We start from the raw sequence: 22,344 nt of genomic DNA on the forward strand, positions 1-22,344 counted from the left end.
GTTTTCCCAGCCACGCTGGGCAGCTTCCAACAAGAGATTAAAAATACATTCAAACATCAATCATTAAAAACTTCCCTAAAAAGGGCTGCCTTCAGATGTCTTCTAAACATCAGATACAGTGGATGTTACGAAAAAGGAGCAATGCTGCTGAGTGCTCCAGATGGCTGGAAAGCCAAACAGGATGTTGATGTTTTGGGACTGTACCGTGGGAACAAAGGAACAGTCTATTCACACCACTGAGCACCGGATGTTAGCTCAGAGTGTCACCTGACCTGTACTGGAAGTACATGGGAGGAGTTTTTCCCTCTCTGCTGTTGATGTTAAGAGAGTGCAGACACGTTTTCTCTGCACCGCTGGAAAGACAGGAATAAAGGCATGTAAATACATTTCTGTCTGTCTCTCTCCCCTCCCTGGGGATGGTAGGGGAGGGGTGGTGTGTTCTTCTCACGTTGAGGAGGATCGCCAATTGAGATCTCGCCTTGTCTTGCCGGGAGTCGCTGACGGGGAGGTCAACAAGGAACTCAAGCCGGGCACCTGGAGAGTGGCCAATTCCTCTGACTAAGGCTTGATTCCAGCAGTGGATGCTTGGGTTGTGAACGTGATCCGTGTGGGATGCACATTTGCAACCCGCAGCGGTGCATTAGCACATGCGCAGGTTGTGATTCGGTGCTTCTGCTCATGCACAAAGTGTGATTTAGCGCTTTTGCGCATGCGCGACCCCCACAACCCAGAAGTAACCCATTCCGGTACTTCTGGGTTTCGGCGGGTCCGTAACCCGAAAAAACGCAACTTGAAGCGTCTGTAACCCGAGGTATGACTGTAGTTGTTTTTTTCTTTGACATCTGATGGGAGGGCGTTCCACAGGACGGGTGCCACCACCGAGAAGGCCCTCTGTCAGAAAGTTCTTCTGAATGTTTAGTCAAAATCTCATTCCTTGGAATTTGAATCTATTGTTTTGGGTCCTATATTTGTGCAGCTGGAGCAACCTAGTCAGATGGATGGGGTACAATTATTATTAATTATCATCATCATCATCATTATCTAAATGCAGCACTTCACATTTGTCCCTGTTGAAATTCAATGGGGTCTTCTGAGAGGGTCTCCAGTGGTGGGTTTGAGATTTGTCATTGTCCCCCCACCCAAGGTAAAGGTAAAGGTACCCCTGACCATTAGATCCAGTCATGACTGACTCTGAGGTTGCAGCGCTCATCTCGCTTTACTGGCCGAGGCAGCTGGCGTACAGCTTCCGGGTCATGTGGCCAGAATGACTAAGCTGCTTCTGGTGAACCAGAGCAGCGCACGGAAACGCCGTTTACCTTCCCACCGGAGCAGTACCTATTTATCTACTTGCACTTTGACGTGCTTTTGAACTGCTAGGTTGGCAGGAGCAGGGACTGAGCAACGGGAGCTCACCTTGTCGCGGGGATTTGAACCGCTGACCTTCTGATCGGCAAGTCCTAGGCTCTGTGGTTTAACCCACAGTGCCACCCGCGTCCCCCCCACCCACCCAAAGCACCTTCAATTTTCGGACACATCCTGAGGGTCCCAGGTCACTTCATGCATCACTTGACCACATTTACCCGGATGGAAGCATTGTTATCATCGATCAAGGTATCCGTCACCTCCAGCTGCCCTTCCTCCACCACCTTCTGCAAGACCATCTGGAACGTCCCGATGAGCCTAGGAAGAAAGAAGGAAAGGCTGTGAGGGACTTGGACACCCACACATTCCCCTGTGTGCCAGTGCCAGTGCCACTGTGGTGTTGAGTGCCAGGGTGGTGTAGTGGTTAAGAGTGGTAGTCTCGTAATCTGGGGAACCGGGTTCGCGTCTCCGCTCCTCCACCTGCAGCTGCTGGGTGACCTTGGGCTCATCACACTTCTCTGAAGTCTCTCAGCCCCACTCACCCCACAGAGTGTTTGTTGTGGGGGAGGAAGGGAAAGGAGAATGTTAGCGGCTTTGAGACTCCTTAAAGGGAGTGAAAGGCGGGATATCAAATCCAAACTCTTCTTCCCTTCTGATGGCGTGGGCCAGACAGACCTCAGTGTTGGTTATTGCAGATTAATTGCACTGCAGAAGGCGTTCTGGGGAGACCACACATTCAACAAACGCAAAATAACTTTCGCTAGGTTTTCCCAGTAGTGATGTATGGAAGTAAGAGGTGGACCAAAAAGAAGGCTGATTGCCGAAGAATGGATGCTTTTGAATTCTGGTGCTGGAGGAGAGTCTTGAGAGTCCCATGGACTGCAAGAAGATCAGACCTCTCCATTCTGAAGGAAATCAGCCCTGAGTGCTCACTGGAAGGACAGATCCTGAAGCTGAGGCTCCAAGACTTTGGCCACCTCATGAGAAGAGAAGACTCCCTGGAAAAGACCCTGATGTTGGGAAAGATGGAGGGCACAAGGAGAAGGGGACGACGGAGGACGAGATGGTGGGACAGTGTTCTCGAAGCTACCAGCATGAGTTTGACCAAACTGCGGGAGGCAGTGGAAGACAGGAGTGCCTGGCGTGCTCTGGTCCAGGGGGTCACGAAGAGTCGGTCACGACTAAACGACTAAACAACAACAAATTTAGTGTAAAAGGAGTTTTTGTTATTGTTATTAAAGTTTTGGAACCCATAATGGCATATTCTAAAAGACTTACAGTCTATATTTCACAATAAGAAGATAAGAGCCTTGTGGGATCAGGCCAATGGCTCAGCTAGGCCAGCATCCTGTTCTCACAGTGGCTAACTAGATGCCCCAATGAGAAACCCACAAGCAGGATTCGAACACAAGAGAAGGACTTCCCCTTTCCTGTGGTTCCCAGAAACTGATATTCAGGGGTATCGCTGCCTTCAACTGCAGAGGCAGAGCATAGCTATCCTGGCTACTAGCCATCAATAGCCCTCTCCTCCTCCATGAATTGATCTAATCCTCTTTTAAAGCCATCCAGGTTGGTGTCCGTCACTGCCTCCTGTGGCAGGGAGTTCCATAGTTTAACTATGCGGAAAAACATGCAGCTGATGCACTTGGTGGCCTGTTGACCTCACACCCCAAGGGCTGGAAAGTCAGTTTGCATTTCTTAGTGCAGAAAGTATTGATCTGATGTGTAGAGATCTTTCCTATTCTAATTTATTCAAGAGGCTTCTGGAAGCTTCTCTGTGTGAAAGAAACAAGCAGCAGGTTCCTGATGTTTGGGTTATTGCTTCAGAGAAGACAAGTACAGTGGAACCTCGGGTTGCGAACGTGATCCGTGCGGAAGGCATGTTCGCAACCTGCAGCGCCATGTTTGCACACGCACTTCTGAGCATGCACAAAGCACGATTTAATGCTTCTGCGCATGCGCGAGAGCCGAAGGACCCATGGGCAGCCAATGTCTGTCCACAGACAACTTTCTGGGTAATGTGGGCAGCAGGAATAAACTGCTACTGGTGCACGGAGGACCATGGCAAGTGCCAGAGCACATGGAAATCCCGTTTACCTTCCCGCCGGAGTGGTACCTATTTATCTACTTGCACTTTGATGTGCTTTCGAACTGCTAGGTTGGCAGGAGCAGGGACCGAGAAACGGGAGCTCACCCTGTCGCGGGGATTCAAACCACTGACCTTCCGATCAGCAAGCCCAAGAGGCTCAGTAGTTCAGACTACAGCACCACCCGTGTCCCTGTCTTGGAATCTACTCTGGACCAATATTGAGTAGAATTCAAGGACACTGAACCTCCAGCGTGAATAACCTAAGATTTAGAGCCCTGCGATTCCCAGGCAGATGTGTACACCATACTCTTTTCTCCTCAGGTCCATGAGGCTGAAAAAGAGCACCCAGGAGCCTTCAAAGAGCTGTTCCACACTGCAAATTAGAAAATCAATGGCATTTGGATTAGATTAACCTAAGTTTACACTGTTGGGCAAGAGACAACTCCTCTGGGCAACCTCGGGCTTTGGCTGCAATGAGGGAGAAGCAATACCTACTTTACCGGTAGAGATGTTCTAGTTAGATATAAGCAGTGGTTCAACATGTCTGCAAAGAGAATATGAGGGTATAAGGTGCTGGATCAGGCCCAAAAGGATCCCATCTAGTGCAGCATCCTGTTCTTACACTGGCCACCCCAGACGCCCAGCCCCAATGGGCTTCATTTGCAAATGCGTCATTGAAGTTTCTCCTTCTTCTTCTTCTTCCTCCTCCTCTTCTTCTTCATCATCATCATCATCTTCTTCTTCTTCTTCAACATCATCATCATCTTATTCTTATTCCTCCTCTTCTTCTTCTCCTCCTTCTTCTTCCTCTTCTTCATCTTCTTCATCATCATCTTCTTCTTCAACACCATCATCTTCTTCTTCCTCTTCTTCATCTTCTTCTTCCTCTTCCTCTTCTTCCTCCTCCTCATCTTCTTCTTCTTCAACACCATCTTCTTCCTCTTCTTCATCTTCTTCTTCATCATCATCTTCTTCTTCAACATCATCATCTTAATCTTATTCTTCCTCCTCTTCTTCTTCTTCTTCCTCCTCTTCTTCTTCTTCATCTTCTTCTTCATCATCATCATCTTCTTCTTCAACATCATCATCATCTTCTTCTTCAACATCATCTTATTCTTCTTCCCCTTCTTCTTCTTCTTCTTCTTCTTCTTCGTCTTCGTCTTCGTCTTCTCCTTCCTCTTCTTCTTCTTCATCATCATCATCTTCTTCATCATCATCTTCTTCAACATCATCATCTTCTTCTTCCTCCTCTTCTTCATCTTCATCATCATCTTCTTCTTCTTCAACATCTTCTTCTTCTTCTTCGGCGAACCCTCGTAGCCGAGTAAGATTGTCTTCCATAAATACGGTTTTAACAATGAGTCCGTAAGTGACTGTGGAGGCCAATTCTGGACCCACAAGTCCTTCCAAAGTGGGCACATTGTGTTGGAATATCTTCCCCTCGGCTGTGGCCCTACACAGTTGTCAAATAAGTTGAAGTTCCTGTTATTAAATATACCAAGAAAAAAGCACACCAAGAACTCAGGCCAATGTAAGTTTCAATAGTGGGAGTGGTCCCTACTCACAAGTCGATAGTCAATAGTAACAAAAACTAATCCATTCAAAAGTATGTATTCTAACAAGAATTACAAACTCAAGTAGAGATGACAAACTCTAACAGAGATTACAAACTCAAACTCATAAAGATATGTATAACACAATAATTCGTTGCAAAGATTTTCTCTTTTTCACTCGACAATAACGTTGATCCTTATAATTTATCGGCTTGCAGATGGAGACTCAGTTTCAATCACAGAGCAGAAGTCAGAAGTCAATTATGGATCAGAAACCAGGACAGGGCCCTGTTTCGAGGTATTCACCTTCATCAGCTGGAAGTATCAAATATTACATGAAAATACATCTAGATTCTAAATTATCATAAATTATATAACAATCATAAATTATAAAACAGTATTATATACCATTTGGTTCCTTACCTAATTTTTAAAGGGTTTAGTTTTGGTTGCTATTGACGCCTGCTTTTTGGGAGAAAAGCAATGACAAACCTAGACAGCATCTTAAAAAGTAGAGACATCACCTTGCCAACAAAGGTCCGTATAGTTAAAGCTATGGTTTTCCCAGTAGTGATGTAGGGAAGTGAGAGCTGGACCATAAAGAAGGCTGATCGCCAAAGAATTGATGCTTTTGAATTATGGTGCTGGAGGAGACTCTTGAGAGTCCCATGGACTGCAAGAAGATCCAACCTCTCCATTCTGAAGGAAATCAGCCCTGAGTGCTCCCTGGAAGGACAGATCCTGAAGCTGAGGCTCCAAGACTTTGGCCACCTCATGAGAAGAGAAGACTCCCTGGAAAAGACCCTGATGTTGGGAAAGATGGAGGGCACAAGGAGAAGGGGACGGCAGAGGACGAGATGGTGGGACAGTGTTCTCGAATCTACCAGCATGAGTTTGACCAAACTGCGGGAGGCAGTGGAAGACAGGAGGGCCTGGCGTGCTCTGGTCCAGGGGGTCACGAAGAGTCGGACACGACTAAACGACTAAACAACAACAACAACTATTGACTATCAACTTGTGAGTAGAGACCACTCCCACTATTGAAAATTTACATTGGCCCACATAGTTGTCAGCAATATCAAGGAAGGACACCTGACCTTTTCATGTCCATTCTCTCTGAACTGGTTCCTGCTTCATGCTAAATCACCTTTTTTTTCTAACTTAATGGAACTTCAGATGTTTTCCTTCCTTCCATAAATATCTGATCCTTATTAAAATTTAAAAGCATGCAGTTCGCCTTCGCTCCAAATTATCCCCTCTGCGCAGTGCGATCTCTCTGGGTTTCTTAGACATGGTTTTCCTTCCGAAAGGAAAATGAAAGCTAAAGGGGCGAGTGCATATTAATATTTTAAGAACAACGCTGAAGAGCCTGCGTTTTCCTGCCCCTAGTTAAATGTAGGGCAGAAAGGCAGCCCTGAGAGGGGAGTCTTTGAAAAAGCAGTAAGGAGCAATGGGTGGAAGTACTGTTTTGGGGGGGACAGGAGGCGGGTGGGTGTGGAGGACTCCCTGGTCCTGAATGGGGTGACTGGGCCCCTGAAGGACCCGGTGCGCAGCCTGGGAGTCATTTTGGACTCACAGCTGTCCATGGAGATGCGGGTCAATTCTGTTTCCAGGGCAGCTGTCTACCAGCTCCATCTGGAACGCAGGCTGAGACCCTATCTGCCCGCAGACTGCCTCATCAGAGTGGTGCATGCTCTGGTTACCTCCCGCTTGGACTACTGCAGTGCGCTCTGTGTGGGGCTACCTTTGAAGGTGACCCGGAAACTACAACTAATCCAGAATGCGGCAGCTAGACTGGTGACTGGGAGCGGCTGCCAAGACCATATAACACCGGTCCTGAAATACCTACATTGGCTCCCAGTACGTTTCCAAGCACAATTCAAAGTGTTGGTGTTGACCTTTAAAGCCCTAAATAGTCTCGGCCCAGTAGACCTGAAGGAGCGTCTCCACCCCAGACACCGGGGTCCAGCTCCGAGGGCCTTCTGGTGGTTTCCTCCCTTCAAGAAGTGAACCTACAAGGAACCAGGCAGAGGGCCTTCTCAGTGGTGGCGCCCGCCCTGTGGAATGCCCTTCCTTCAGATGTTAAGAAAATAAACAACTGACTTTTAGAAGACATCTGAAGGCAGCCCTGTCTAGGGAAGTTTTTAATGTTTTATTGTGCTTTTAATTCTGATGGGAGCCGCCCAGAGTGACTGGGGAAACCCAGCCAGATGGGCGGGGTATAAATAATTTATTATTATTATTATTATTATTATTATTATTATTATTGAATTGCAGCTGGAAATTCAGCATTGCACCCGTCAATTTCGAAAGGCCCCTTCAGAAGGCCAGGAGAGACAAGGAGAGAGAACAGAAGCAGCGGCTGCTGGATCAGGCCAGTGGTCCATCAAGTCCAGTTCTCACAAATGCAAAGCCAATGCCTCTTCAGAGAAACCCGGAAGCAGGATTCAAGCCCAAGAGCTGGTGGTTTCAGAAGGTGTTTGGGCAGACGATGAACAGTTAAGGTGACATATATTTGCCAATAACAACAACAACAACAATAATAATAATAATAAATCATTATTTATACCCTGCCCATCTGGCTGGGTTTCCCCAGCCACTCTGGGCGGCTTTCAACAGAATATTAGAATACAATAGTCTATTAAACATTAAAAGCTTCCCTAAACAGGGTGCCTTCAGATGTCTTCTAAAAGTCTGGTAGTAGTTCTTCTCTTTGACATCTGGTTGGAGGGCGTTCCACAGGGCAGGCGCCACCACTGAGAAGGCCCTCTGCCTGGTTCCCTGTAACTTGGCTTCTCACAGTGAAGGAACCACCAGAAGGCCCTCGGAGCTGGACCTCAGTGTCCAGGCAGAAAAATTGGGGTTGTGTTTGTTGTTGTTTAGTCATGTCCGACTCTTCGTGGCCCCCTGGACCAGAGCACACCAGGCACTCCTGTCTTCCACTGCCTCCCGCAGTTTGGTCAAACTCATGCTGGTCTCTTCAAGAACACTGTCCAAACATCTCATCCTCTGTCATCCCCTTCTCCTTGTGCCCTCCATCTTTCCCAACATCAGGGTCTTTTCCAGGGAGTCTTCTCTTCTCATGAGGTGGCCAAAGTCTTGGAGCCTCAGCTTCAGGATCTGTCCTTCCAGGGAGCACTCAGGGCTGATTTCCTTCAGAATGGAGAAGTCTGATCTTCTTGCAGTCCATGGGACTCTCAAGAGTCTCCTCCAGCACCAGAATTCAAAAGCATCCATTCTTCGGCGATCAGCCTTCTTGATGGTCCAGCTCTCACTTCCATACATCACTACTGGGAAAACCAGAGCTTTAACTATACCGCAGACTCTTTAGATGCAGTCCTGCATTCCTGAATAACCTACAGTTCGCTGGACAAGTAGCATTTGTTGTTCTGGCTGACGGTGCAAGTGGTGCCAACAATTCAAACAAAAAGCACTAGACAGCCAGAGGCCCTCCTGGTTTTCCCCTTGCCTGAATCTCTGCCTCCTTGCCAGCAAAGGTTAGCAAAGTTTTACAGTTCCATTTTGCTGGGAATGCTGGCGGCATCTGAAGTCTTGCTCCTGAACCAAGGGGGCGAGTGAATGTACGGCTTTCATTAACCTCACTTTCCAGGTACCCGCTAAGGAAGCATCTGAGAACAGGGAGCTCTCCATCATTAAATGCTGTTTGTGGTTAACAAGCAAAATAATCACAGGTCTGGCTTGGGAAAGGGGGAAATCAATGCTTGAAGGCGTAATAGCATTAAAGAGTGAGGCAGATCAGAGCATCCATCCTTCCTGCTTGGAAAGAAATTAAAACATGCACAAATTGCATTTCCACAACTGCTAATCTGAGCCACGACAGAGCGCCTTCTTGAACCTTGTTTTAAACGGTCTTTTCAAAATTAGATCTCCAAGCTGCCTGGTGGAACTTTCTGCCCACATTTTTTAAAAAAATTAATACCTTTCTTTGCAACCATCTTCAACTGATTCTGTTATTCCTGTACTTCCCAATTAATTTGGAGTCTACAAAGAAAATGGCAATCTTCATTAGCCACGGGCGTTTTTCACGCATTCTCGTTTCTATTTGGCACTTCACACTTTTTTTTATTCGCTTTTGCAGTGTGAAAAACATATTCCTTCTGGCAGGATTGCTGTGCAAGATTCATAGATCCCACAAAAAAATGGACTTGAGGAGGATAATGAGGCACATAAATGCTGCAGAATGTCCTCGGCATTCTTCTCTGGGAGAACTTCCTGTCAAGCAATTCTTAAAAGGCAGCGTCTGAAGAGGCCTCCTGAGATTTTCTGTAGCAACCTGTAATGCTGTTCAGTCTGGCACATGGGAGCAGAGGTACTTGGGGTGAATTGCTGCAGGCAGCAGCAGCTGGAAAGCCACTCAGGTGGTGATTTTTGTGGATCTCCCAGGAATCCAAATGGCCGTGCAGGTAGAGCACTGAGTCATCCCCCAGGGAAATCCAGTCTTTATTATTTGTTTTCTATCTCAGTGTTATGGTTTTATTTTATTTTTGTTTAGGGAAACAGGTGGAATTTGATTGAGTTTCCATTTAAAGGCGAACCAACCACGTTTGGACATTCCAAAAACAAAATGAAAACTCTGGAGCAAGAAAAATCACGCTTCTGCCAATTTTGCAATGCAGTACCTGTGTCACGTAACGTATGCACGAGTGAAAAGTGTGCATGAAAAATTGACCAGCAAGCAGAGATGATAGAATATATGGAACTTGTAAAAATGACGGGGAGAACAAGAGGAAACTCAAACCAGAAAGTGAGTAAAGATTGGGCAATATTTAAAGGACATCTTTAAAAGTACTGTGACAATGCAAATCTCCTGACAAATTTAGACTGAATCTCGAATAACAAGGAAATTATAAAAGCAAAAATTTCTCTTGATATGTAACTGGGGGGGGGGGGACGACGACAAGGAAGTTGGGTATAGACCAACAATGTGTAAAATGTACAATGAGGTGAATGAGAAGTCAAAAGCGTCTGTGATGTTAAATGATATGCTGTTAGTTAATGTCTAGTTGTTCTGTGGGTATGGTGATAGTTTGTTCATGTTTTTTATGTTTTATGTAAATTGTTTTGCAATAAAGGAAATTTAAAATATTAAAAGAAAAGTGTGCATGAAAGCAACTCGTACCAAGTGCAAATTGTTACGATAGCTACAACTGTTCCTGGGCTGGTGTTGCTTGGCCACAGTAGTTCAGGGGTTGGTTAATTCAAGACTGCATAATTGCAACACACCCTGTGTGGGGTTTCCCTTGAGCTTGATCTGGAAGCTATGTTTAGTGCAGATTGCTGCCAGGAGCAAGAGTGCATCAGCTAATAACATCTGTGCTCAGATATCTGCACTGGCTGCCAATTTGCTAGGTTGACGTGTTACTATTAAGCAACTTGGGACCAGTTTACCTCCGAGATATTCTGATCCAATACATGCCCACTTGACTGCTCCAATCTGCAGAACCAGCGCTGCCACATAATACTCGTTCCACATTTGCAAAAAAAAGGGGTGATCTTTGGAACTCCCTGCCTATTGAGATCAGGAAGGCACTTTCCCTGCACTCTTTCCTGCATTTGTTGTTGTTGTTTAGTCGTTTAGTCGTGTCTGCCCCTTCGTGACCCCCTGGACCAGAGCACGCCAGGCACTCCTGTCTTCCACTGCCTCCCGCAGTTTGGTCAAACTCATGCTGGTAGATTCCAGAACACTGTCCCACCATCTTGTCCTCTCTCGTCCCCTTCTCCTTGTGCCCTCCATCTTTCCCAACATCAGGGTCTTTCCCAGGGAGTCTTCTCTTCTCATGAGGTGGCCAAAGTACTGGAGCCTCAGCTTCAGGATCTGTCCTTCCAATGAGCACTCAGGGCTGATTTCCTTCAGAATGGATGGGTTTGATCTTCTTGCAGTCCATGGGACTCTCAAGAGTCTCCTCCAGCACCATAATTCAAAAGCATCAATTCTTCAGCGATCAGCCTTCTTTATGGTCCAGCTCTCACTTCCATACATCACTACTTGGAAAACCAGAGCTTTAACTATACGGACCTTTGTTGGCGAGGTCCTTCATTTATCCACCACCATCATAGGTGACACTTGGCTCTCTGTACTTTCTTCCACATGATCTGACATCTGACTCTCATATTAGGTTCCTGCTAAGAAAGCAGCATAGATCAGGAACCCCCTGGGTTTCTGAAGGCCCCGAGGAGGGAATTTTACACAAAGGAGGTGCATTCTGCTGAGATTTTGTTTCTGGGACAAAAGGACCAGGCAATGGCTTTGTTTTCATGCCACACTCCTGCAGCACTCAAAGGAGAAGAAATCCAACCTCTCTGTTGCTTCGGGAAACGGGATTCGAACTTTCTGCCTTTCCTCATACCTGGTTAATGGTGGATGAGGGGCTTGCTGTGCAAAGATCCCACTCACTGTAGTATTAACCATTTCCCTCTTTCCCAGATGCACTCTTAGTTCAAAAGCTGCTGCTTAATTGCTTTTGGGATGCTGTTTTTCCACAATCAGGTGGAAGTAGCATGAAAAGTAATCCCTGGGTCTGGAAAACATCAAGCTTTCTTCGACCAGATATGGGAGGCATAAACCCTTTCGCAATGACCAGGGGCACAAACATTTGGGTGGGCAAGGTTGACATCCAAGCAGTCTTGCATATTGTTCTCACAGTGGCAAACCAGATGCCCCAATCTTCTTCTTTCTTCTTCTTTGGCAATCCCTCGTAGCCGAGTAAGATTGTCTTTCATAAGCACGGTTTTCACAGTGGGTCCGTAAGTGACTGTGGAGGCCAATTCTGGATCCACACATCCTTCCACAGTGGGAACATTGGTTTCTGGGCAGGAGTTCATCACGTTGAGGGTTTGCCAAGCATGCCTTCCTCTTAGAACATTTATCCCCTGTGTCCTGAGTTCGAGTGTCTTCAAAGCCCAGGACACCTTTGGTAGAAGCTGTTCTCCAATTGGAGCATTCGCAGGCCAGTGTGTCCCATTTGTTGGTGTTTATACTACATATTTTAAGATCTGCCTTGAGACAGTCTTTAAACCTCTTTTGTTGATCACCAGTATTATGCTTTCCATTTTTAAGTTCGGAATAGAGTAGTTGCTTTGGAAGACGATCATCAGGCATCCACACAACATGACCAGCCCAACGAAGTTGATGTTGAAGAATCATTGCTTCAACACTGGTGATCTTTGCTTCTTCCCGTACACTGGTATTAGTTCATCTGTCTTCCCAAGTGATGTGTTAAAATTTTCAGAGACACCATTGATGAAATCTATCAAGGAGTTGGAGATGGCATTTATAAGTGGTCCAGGTTTCACAACCATATAGGTTGGTAGTACAACAGCTTTGTAAACAAGCATTTTGGTTTCCCTGCAAATGTCCCGGTCCTCAAACACTCTGCACTTCAATTGGGAAAAAGCCGCACTCGCAGAGCTCAGGCAATGCTGGATTTTGGCATCAATGCTGGCCCTTGTGGAAAGATACCTGCCCAGGCAGAAGAAGTGATTGACATTTTCCAACGTTACACCATCAAGTTGGATTTGACATCCAAGCAGTCTAGCGCATTGTTCTCACAGTGGCGAACCAGATGCCCCAATAGAAAACTCGGAAACAGGATTTGAGCCCAAAAGGAACACTCTCACCTCCTGTGGAGAACATAGGAACAGCCCCGCTGGATCAGGCCATTGACCCATCTAGTCTAGCACCCTGTTCTCGCTCTTGCTTTCTCTTTTCTTCCTTGATCTTTCTTTTATACAAATATAATAATTTTAATTAAGTTTCCTCTTTTGCAATTTCAAACAAACATTTTACAAACCTTAACGTTTCCAATGACTTCCCTTCTTCTCTTTCCATGGTTCATTTCACATCCCTGCATATTTTACTAACCGTTCAAATCAATTTTCCACTTTTACATCCATCAAAAATTATTTACTCTGTTGAATATATCTGAATGCTGCCAGCGTTTTCAGCGGCATACAGTGATTTGCCATATATTCAATAAATGGTTTCCAATCTTCTCTAAAGGTATGTTCTTCTTGCTCTCTTAGTCTGTATGTTAAGTCGGCAAGTTAAATTCTGTCAACTTAATTTGCCAATCCTCTTTAGTTGGGACCTCGCTCACTTTCTATTTTGTGGCTAACAAAACCCAGGCTGCAGTTGTTGCATACATCAATAACCTTTTCTGAAACCTGGGAATTTCAGTCTGGGTTATCCCCAACAAAAAGGACTGTGGTTTCTTTGGGAAAGTAATTTTTAAACCTTTTTTTTCAATTCATTATAAATCATTTCACAATTCCCTTTTACCTTTTTACATGTCCACCACATGTGGAGGAATGTTCCCTCTGCTTCTGCATACTTCCAACACTTATCTGATTCTGTCTTATAAATCTTAGCCAACCTACTCAGAGATAAGTACCATCTACAGCATCCTATTCTCACAGTGGAGAGAAACCTGCCTATTTTTAGATCAGTCCTGACACAGCAGGAAAGCTCAGTTGGTAGAGCACGAGACCCTTAGAGTCGTGGGTTCGAGTTCCTCAATGGGCAAAAGATTCCTGCATTGCAGGGGGCTGGACTAGATAACTCTTAGGGTCCCTTCCAACTCTACACTTCTATGATTTGTGGATCCTTGACGGCCTCTTCTGTTTCCTTCGTCTAGTCCTGGTCTGAGTACTTTCATCCATTATTCAGCTTATGAATTATATTCATGAGATGTCTCATGAAATCATCTCTGTAGGTGTCATAAAAAGAGAATAACAACACAGCAATGAAAATATTCTAAGATAAAAGAGGACAATAAATATAAAAGACAAGAGGCATAAAAACCTCAAAATATAGTTTCAGACCATACTGTGCTAAACAGGGCCGGATTTAGGTTTGATGAGGCCCTAAGCTCCTGAAAGTAATGGGGCCCTTTATATGTCCAGCTGTCCTTTGTCAAGAACAAATTGTCGCTGTTTTGTGTTGAATATATGCTATATGGATCCATACAGAACACAAAACAGATCCATACACAACACAAAACACTGTTGCTGTATATAGGTTTTATTTTATTTGTTTTTTATCTTATATTTTGGAAATGTACATCCAGTGTTTCTTTTCCTTTAAATTTTTTTGGGGGGCCCAAGAGAATGGGGCCCTAAGCTACAGCTTGTTTAGCTTATACGTAAATCCGGCACTGGATATAGGACATAATATTGATCTGAATCTCTGGGGGAAACTTTGGAAGAGCGATCGGAAGTTCACAGAATGTTACTCCTTGAAAGAGAACTAACTGAACATGATTTACAGGTGGTATCTTAACTCCGAGCAGACTTGCTAAAATGTATAAGACTGAATCAGATAAGTGCTGGAGATGCAGTGAGACTGAGGGTATGTTCTATCATATGTGGTGGACCTGTAAAAGGTTAAAAGAATATTGGGAAATAATGTATAATGAATTGAAATAAATGTTTAAAAGTACTTTTCTAAAACAACAACAACCCAGAGTCCTTTTGGTGGGGATAATTCAGATGGAAATTCCCAGGTGTCAAAAAAGGTTATTTATGTATGCCACTACTGCAGCCCATGTTTCGTTAGCCCCCAAAATGGAAAATTAATGAGGTCCCATCCCAACCAAAGTAGAATGGCAACTTAAACTGATGGAATATGTGCATCTTGCAGACTTAAGTTATAGAATAAGAGAACAAGAAGAGTATACGTTTAAAGAAGACTGGAAAATGTTTATTGAATATATGGGTGAAAATTGTGTAATTTGAAAACATTGGCAATTTTAAGATAAACTCAACCGTGTAAAATAAGTTTTGATGGATGTAAAAATGGAATACTGAATGGTTTAAGGTAAAGGTAAAGGGACCCATGACCATTAGGTCCAGTCATGACCGACTCTGGGGTTGCGGTGCTCATCCCACTTTATTGGCCGAGGGAGCCGGCGTACAGCTTCCGGGTCATGTCGCCAGCATGACTAAGCCGCTTCTGGAGAACCAGAGCAGCGCACGGAAACGTCGTTTACCTTCCCGCCGGAGCAGTACCTATTTATCTACTTGCACTTGGACGTGCTTTCGAACTGCTAGGTTGGCAGGAGCAGGGACTGAGCAACGGGAGCTCACCCCGTCGTGGGGATTCGAACCGCCGACCTTCTGATCGGCAAGTCCTAGGCTCTGTGGTTTAACCCACAGCGCCACCTGCATCCCACTGAATGTTTTAGTTTATGTAAAATATGCAGGGATCTATGGCATGCAAACTGAACCATGGAAAGAGAAGGGTGGAAGTCATTGATATTTTAAGGTTGTTTAAATGAATATTCTAAAATGTAAAAGAGGAAAACTTAATAAAAATTACACACAAAAAGAAGCTTTGCGGCAATGTCACCCCTTTCCCTTTAGGCAGGGAAATTTCTTCACTCCACGGTTGCTCAGCTGTTTTCCTGCTGCTCAGCAACTGAGCAAAAAATAAGGTTGCTCTCGGAATAGGAGGCCTGGTGGCCGGCTGCCGTGGGGCAGAGAGGGGACTCAGATCATATTGCAAGTTAATTAGCCACCAGGCGATCAGCGGCAAATGACGTTCCGCCACAAAGCCACGCGAAAAGAACGTTGGTGCATGAATGATTCAGACGGAGATCGAGTATCGCCCCTTTAACTGAAGAACCTCCTGGTAAGCCGATCGCCTTTATCAAGCATCTGTGTGTGTCGTTCATGGACTGTAATAAAACACACACAGGGACACCAACTCGCTCAACACCTCTAGCCTGCAAGACCTCGGCCCCATCGCAGGGGACATTTTGGACACATTGGAAGGAAAGCGTGTTCTTCTTCATGGAGAGCACGTGTTGCGGTGGGGGCCGCCAGGACACTCCAAAGAGGCGGGCTAATTGACCGTTGGCCACTGATGCGATTGGGGCTTCCCTTGTTGTTGGGAAGAAGTTAATGTTGCCATTTATTGATTGACAGACAGAAATGCTAAAACTTCTTGCACGAGGCTAGGGCTTCCTCTTTTCGCCCGTGCATCGGATTGCCCGTCCCTCCCTCCCTAGAATAGGGTTGTTCGCTTTGACCTTGCTATGCCTGTCATGGGGTCGTCTGCTTTGGAGCGGGGGCCTGGTAGGAATTTTGTCCATCTGGCTGATTGGCTGGGGCCATTTGTTTTTTGCCTACTGCGTAGCAAATTGTCACAACTTGTAAGGTTCGCGGTTAGGCATTGGTTTATGGTTTGGTTGGTTGAGGGACATGGATTGGCTGTGCCTGCCCCTCTAATGCTGCTGCTGCATGGGATTCCGTTAAAGGAATCGGGGGCTAACTATTGCTTGTCCACTCTGTCAAGGGGGCTCGGGCCATAGCAATGAGCTCCTGGTTGCATTTGGGGAGGGCTGAGGGCAGGTTCCCTGCTCCGACGCTACCCCCAAGTGTATTCCCCTATTCTGACTTTCGCATCGTGCGGAATGTCAGTCTGTCCCCCATGGTGGGGGCAGATAGTCGCAACCAATGCCTAAGCAACCACTCACAAATTTGTATTTTAATAAAGTTGTGGCCAAAATTATGCCAAAAATCTTAAACAAAAATTCTGTGTGATGAGTGAGTTATTGGGGTGGCCCCGGGGACCTCAACAAGCAAATAAAAGCACCGGAAAGCTGGGGATCTTGACATCACCAGGGATTTCTGCAAGGGATGCCAGGTTTTGAGAAATTATTGCATGCCCTCTCCAAGTAAAAGGAGACGTGTTTGGTGCATCTTTTATGCTTCAGGATGGAAGCAGTTTCTCACATGGTTGGGTGGCCACCTGTCATGGATACTTTTTTTTTTACTTTTTTTTTCAAATACCCTCCATTGCTTTTTTGTAACAACAACAAACAAAACAAAAAATCCCACATTCAAGAAATTGTATGTCTTCCTATTTACCCTGCGCCTTATTGCGCCCGGACTTCCTTCCATCCCTTTAACGGTTTTCATATCTCCAATCTTTTCTTACAGTTTCTTATTTACACTCCATCCACATCACAAGATTTACATTAATCCTGCTACAGTTTTTAAATTCTTACAATTACTCCGTATATATTCAACAAATTTACTCCAATCCTTTTCGAACTTTGCTTCTTTTTGGTTCCGAATCCTATTAGTCAATTTCGCCAATTCTATGTATTCAAACATTTTTGTCTGCCACTCCATTTTGTCTGCCAATCCAAGTTGGGATTTCTTGGGATTTCCATTTCTGAGCCACTAAGATTCTAGCGGCGGTCGTTGCGTACATGAATAGTTTGATTACAAACTGTCATGGATGCTTTAGCTGAGATTCCTGCATTGCAGGGGGTTGGACTAGATGACCCTCAGGGTCCCTTCCAACTCTACCATTCTACGATTCTATACCTTAATGCGGCGGGGTGAGCTCCTGTTGCTCGGTCCCTGCCCCTGCCAACCTAGCAGTTCGAAAGCACGAAGTGCAAGTAGATAAATAGGTACCGCTCTGGCGGGAAGGTAAACGGTGTTTCCATGCGCTGCTCTGGTTCACCAGAAGCGGCTTAGTCATGCTGGCCACATTACCCAGAAGCTGTACGCTGGCTCCCTCGGCCAATAAAGTGAGATGAGCGCCGCAACCCCAGAGTCGGTCACGACTGGACCTAATGGTCAGGGGTCCCTTTACCTTTCCCAATGCAAAAACCCTGAGGATCCATGTGGCTCTGTGCTTTGTAACCCTGTTTTTGCACCATTGTAGCCCCACGAAGCAGTGGATGCCAGAAGTTTTGGGGGAAAACTCACTCCCTGTGGACCATGAGCTGAAATAAAGAGCATGAAATCAACACTCAACTCCTAGTATACTTCAGTAACCTTTCGGAAGTGAGTGCGTTCCCCCTAGTCCTGAGCTCAGGGTGCATATATGTGCAAAGAAAGTGATGTATCTTGAAGACACCACAACCTCTGCTGACCTCCCTTCCAAGGACCCCGGACCCTGGGAAAGTGGAGGCACCCCTGGAATTTCTCGCCCCTCGGAGTTCGGGGTTGCACACAACAATGTTGTTGTTGTTGTTGTTTAGTCATGTCCCACTCTTGGTGACCCCCTGGACCAGAGCACGCCAGGCCCTCCTGTCTTCCACTGCCTCCCGCAGTTTGGTCAAACTCATGCTGGTAGCTTCGAGATCACTGTCCCATCATCTTGTCCTCTGTAGTCCCCTTCTCCTTGTGCCCTCCATCTTTCCCAACATCAGGGTCTTTTCCAGGGAGTCTTCTCTTCTCATGCGGTGGCCAAAGTCTTGGAGCCTCAGCTTCAGGACCTGTCCTTCCAGTGAGCACTCAGGGCTGATTTCCTTCAGAATGGAGAGGTTTGTTCTTCTTGCAGTCCGTGGGACCCTCAAGAGTCTCCTCCAGCACCAGAATTCAAAAGCATCAATTCTTTGGCGATCAGCCTTCTTTATGGTCCAGCTCGCACTTCCATACATCACTACTGGGAAAACCATAGCTTTGACTATACGGACCTTTGTTGGCAAGGTGATGTCTCTGCTTTTTAAGACCACTGCCTTGCCGTGGCGAAGGGGCTTGAATAACTTAGAGAAGCTATGAACTATGCCGTGCAGGGCCACCCAAGATGGACGGGTCGCAGTGGAGAGTTTTGACCAAAAGTGATCCACCTGGAGCAGGAACCGGCAAGCCACTCTAGTATCCCTGCCAAGAAAACTCCATGGACAAAGACGACAATGTTACAAGTTTCTAAAAATCCCCAGTGCCATGATCAGGAACTAGGGGGACATCGACCCTCACAAATGCATATTTCCTTGTTCTCCCCTGGACTTCCTTGGCTAAAAGGCCTTGGACAGAATAAGAGGTCATGGCAAAACGGAGCTATTGAGTTACCCAGTGGAGGTAACTGAATCAGCCAGGGCCAAAAGTCACCGGGGGAAAGGGGAGGTAGAGTGACAATAGGATCAAATGCTTCAAATGCAACGGGGGAAGGCGACTGCAGCTGAGAGATCTGAACAGACGGAGGGCTGCACCATGCCCTCCAACATTTCTCAGTTGAAAATAGGGGCATTCTCTCTCTCCCCTCTAAAATAAAATTAAGGTCATATATATATATAATAAATGTTCATAAATGTACCAAGCAAACATGTACATAAATATCTAAACCACATGTCTGAAGCAGCACAGGAAAACAGCCCTGGAACCATTTTGAGTCCCAAACTGACCCAATGTTTTCTCTGCAAAGTCACAGGAAATTGGAAAAGCATCCCCATTGTCTTTTCCTTCACAAATCCTGTCTTAAGGGTATGTCTGTGTATGAATAGGGTGAGCCTGTGACCTGGCTCAGGAACTAAGTATTTATCATTACAAAAGACTGGCCAGGCTCCCCAGGGTGTCCAATCAAGTGAGCATTAACAGGTAACCTGCCAGACAGGAGGTAAACAATGCACTCAGATTTCTGTTGTAGACCGCCCCTTTCTGTGATGTAGGTATGATGGTTCTGGGGATGGTCTTGAGCTCCAGGGTGGGAAATTTAAAATGTCTATATAAGGGCGGGCACACCTTGGTTCTGGGTCCTCCTCCTTTCCTGCGTGTGAGGGGAGCACCCTGTTGCAACAGATCAATAAAGATCAGGCTTACTAGCTGCTTTGCTTCTCAGTATTCTCTGCTTGGCCTCTGTTATTTTCTCCAACCGATGGAGAACCTGGACTCTAATAGATCCATACACTACAAGGGCTCTTGTGTCCCCTATAATGGAATAAGGGCAGATTTTCATTTATCACACCTCCAACAAACCCTCCTCAGCCCCCCCCCCATTTTTTTTCTTCCCTACCTGAGCGTTTCCTATCAGGAGGAGGAGCCCCAACCCCCCAACACCAAGGAGACCCAGCACACACACGTCCTCCGCCATCCTGAGAAACCCCCTTAATCCCGATTTTATTTTATAAAATGAAAAACACACAAAATAAAAAGGTGCAAAATGAGGCATTGAGGCATAAAGCATTTTTTTTAAAAAAAATCAAGACTTCTTGAGCTCCCCTCTGCTTCCATTTTCTTCCTTTTTTTAATAATATATTTATTAAAGTTTAGGAATTTATATAAAACAGAATAAACAGAACAATAAAAACAAAAACAATAAGAATACATACAATCCGAATAAGAAAAAATACACATACAAAACAGGTATAGCTTCCATCCCTTATATTCATAAAACTTACTTTCCCGACCTCCTCAAACCTCCCCTTTCTGTATTCCATTCTCTAATTAAGTCAATTCAGCAAATCCTTCCCCCAATTTCTATGTACTTTTTTACCTTTCTTTTCTTAATCACATAATCATTACAGCTTTTAACTCCTTAATTTCTAAATCAACATCGTTCTAGCCTTCAATAATTTTGCAATGTTTCTTAAGATAGTCCCTAAATTTCTTCCAATCTTCTTCCGCTGTCTCTTTTCCCTGGTCTCGGATTCTGCCGGTCACTTCTGCCAGTCCCATATAGTCTATCAATTTCATCTGCCATTCTTCCAAGGTGGGTAGATCTTGTGTCTTCCAATACTTTGCGATGAGTATTCTTGCTGCTGTTGTAGCATACATAATGCTTCCATTTTCTTCCCACCTGGAGTGGCCCTGCCCTTTGTCTGCCCTTCAGGGCTGGAGCATCATGTGAGGTCAAGCTTTCCCAGATTTCTATTTCAATTTGTTTTTTTAGAAAAAAGAAGAAGAGTATGGACTTGATATCCTGCTTTATCACTACCCGAAGGAGTCTCAAAGCGGCTAACATTCTCCTTTCCCTTCCTCCCCCACAACAAACACTCTGTGAGGTGAGTGGGGCTGAGAGACTTCAAAGAAGTGTGACTGGCCCAAAGTCACCCAGCAGCTGCAAGTGGAGGAGCGGGGAAGCGAACCCGGTTCACCAGATTATGAGTCCACCGCTCTTAACCACTACACCACACTGGCTCTCACCCACACAATTGCTCAAGAGATGTGCAGTCTTTCCTCATCTGCTGTGGAAGCATCTTTCTTCCACCCAACGAAACTTGGGAAGGAATTTCACTCTTGGCGCAAGTTCAGATTGCTGTAATTTGTCGCTTGGGTGGGGGGAAAATGCTATTTTCATCTCCTTGGTAAACAAATGTATCAGGCATAGTCCTGCGTGGAAGGCGATTGCCTTCCTACCACGTAGGGTTTCTGTGACAAATGGTTTGTGTGCGCCATTGCACTGCCTTTGGAAATTCTCTAATTTGCTGGGCTCTCCCCCAAACCAGAGGGGGAGAGATGAATGCTAGTATTTGTCAGGCACTAGAGAACGAACCCAAGAGAGAAGGCATTGATTTTCTGCTTATGGTACCAAACCAGTCTTTGGTTTGAAGGAGGGGTCTGTAGGTAGTTCAAGGTGGGATACCAGCCCTGTGGGATGTGATACATAAGTAGCAGTCAAATACAACATTCCATGTTTTCCTAGAGTGGACATGCAGGGGGATGTTTGGTCCAGCCGGTCGAAAGCTTCCTGTTTCCTCCTGGCCTGGAGCGTCCTTCCTCTTGCATGTGACTAGAGGTGAGCGTGACCTTACCTGTCCAGGTAACAAAAGCACAAAGCATGCAGCACTCTCTCTCTGTCTTTTTGACTTCCTCTCGTCGTTGGAGCAGCTTTTTAGCTAGAGATGCCCTGTTGGCAAAGCCAACAGAGGACAAAAAGACTCTCTCCATATGGGATAGACTCACAATCTGAGATAGACTGAATTGTATAATAGTTAGAGGCTTACACGAGCCTGCAGCCAGCTATCTGCTGTGCAGGTAAAAAGGGGGATGTAAACTCTGCTAAGTAAAGGAACTTGCTAGCACAAGTTAGGAAGGATATTAATGAACAATATATCCTCTCCTGCCACCCTGAGTATTCCCACACCATCTAGTCCAGCATCCCGTCCTCACAGTGGCCAACCAGATGCGTGTGGAAGACCAGCAAGCAGGATTTGAGCATCTCATCTCCAGCAGTTTCCAGCATCTGGCATTCAGAAGCATTGCTGTCTCCATCTATGGATGCAGAGCATAGCCATCCTGGCTATTAGTCATCTACAGCCCTCTCCTCCTCCTCCTCCATTAATTTGTCTAATCCTTGAAAGACGTTGAGAAGAAGCTGCACACATTGCAGGGGCTCTCTTAAGGAAGCCCCAGAGTTGGAGGAACAAAACTCACCCCAGACATGCAGAACGCCACTGACCTGTTGGAGAAGACTTTGCTGTAGTTGAAGACCTGGACCTCCAGCATCTCGTTGACGTCGATGCTGCTTGCAACGGGCCATCGGAAGGTCTGCAGGAAGAGAGGGGAGATGTGAGGGGGTGTGGGATGTGATCCATGAGAGGCAGACAACTACAACATTCCTTGTTTTCCTAGAGTAGACAT

General features: G+C 45.7%; 1 protein-coding gene across 1 annotated transcript in view; it reads right to left on the minus strand.

Moving 5' to 3' along the window:
• Positions 1 to 22,344, minus strand: part of OTOF (otoferlin) — a 199,326-nt gene that overhangs the window by 124,303 nt on the left and 52,679 nt on the right. The window contains exons 3-4 of the mRNA XM_053383844.1: positions 22,163 to 22,251; positions 1,581 to 1,680 (exon numbers count right to left, since the gene is read on the minus strand). Of these exons, the coding sequence (XP_053239819.1) occupies positions 1,581 to 1,680; positions 22,163 to 22,251 (189 nt within the window). The remainder of the gene's footprint in view (positions 1 to 1,580; positions 1,681 to 22,162; positions 22,252 to 22,344) is intronic.

Source organism: Podarcis raffonei, chromosome 3 (genome assembly GCF_027172205.1).
Source record: "Podarcis raffonei isolate rPodRaf1 chromosome 3, rPodRaf1.pri, whole genome shotgun sequence".
In the NCBI taxonomy this organism is placed as follows: Eukaryota; Metazoa; Chordata; class Lepidosauria; order Squamata; family Lacertidae; genus Podarcis; species Podarcis raffonei.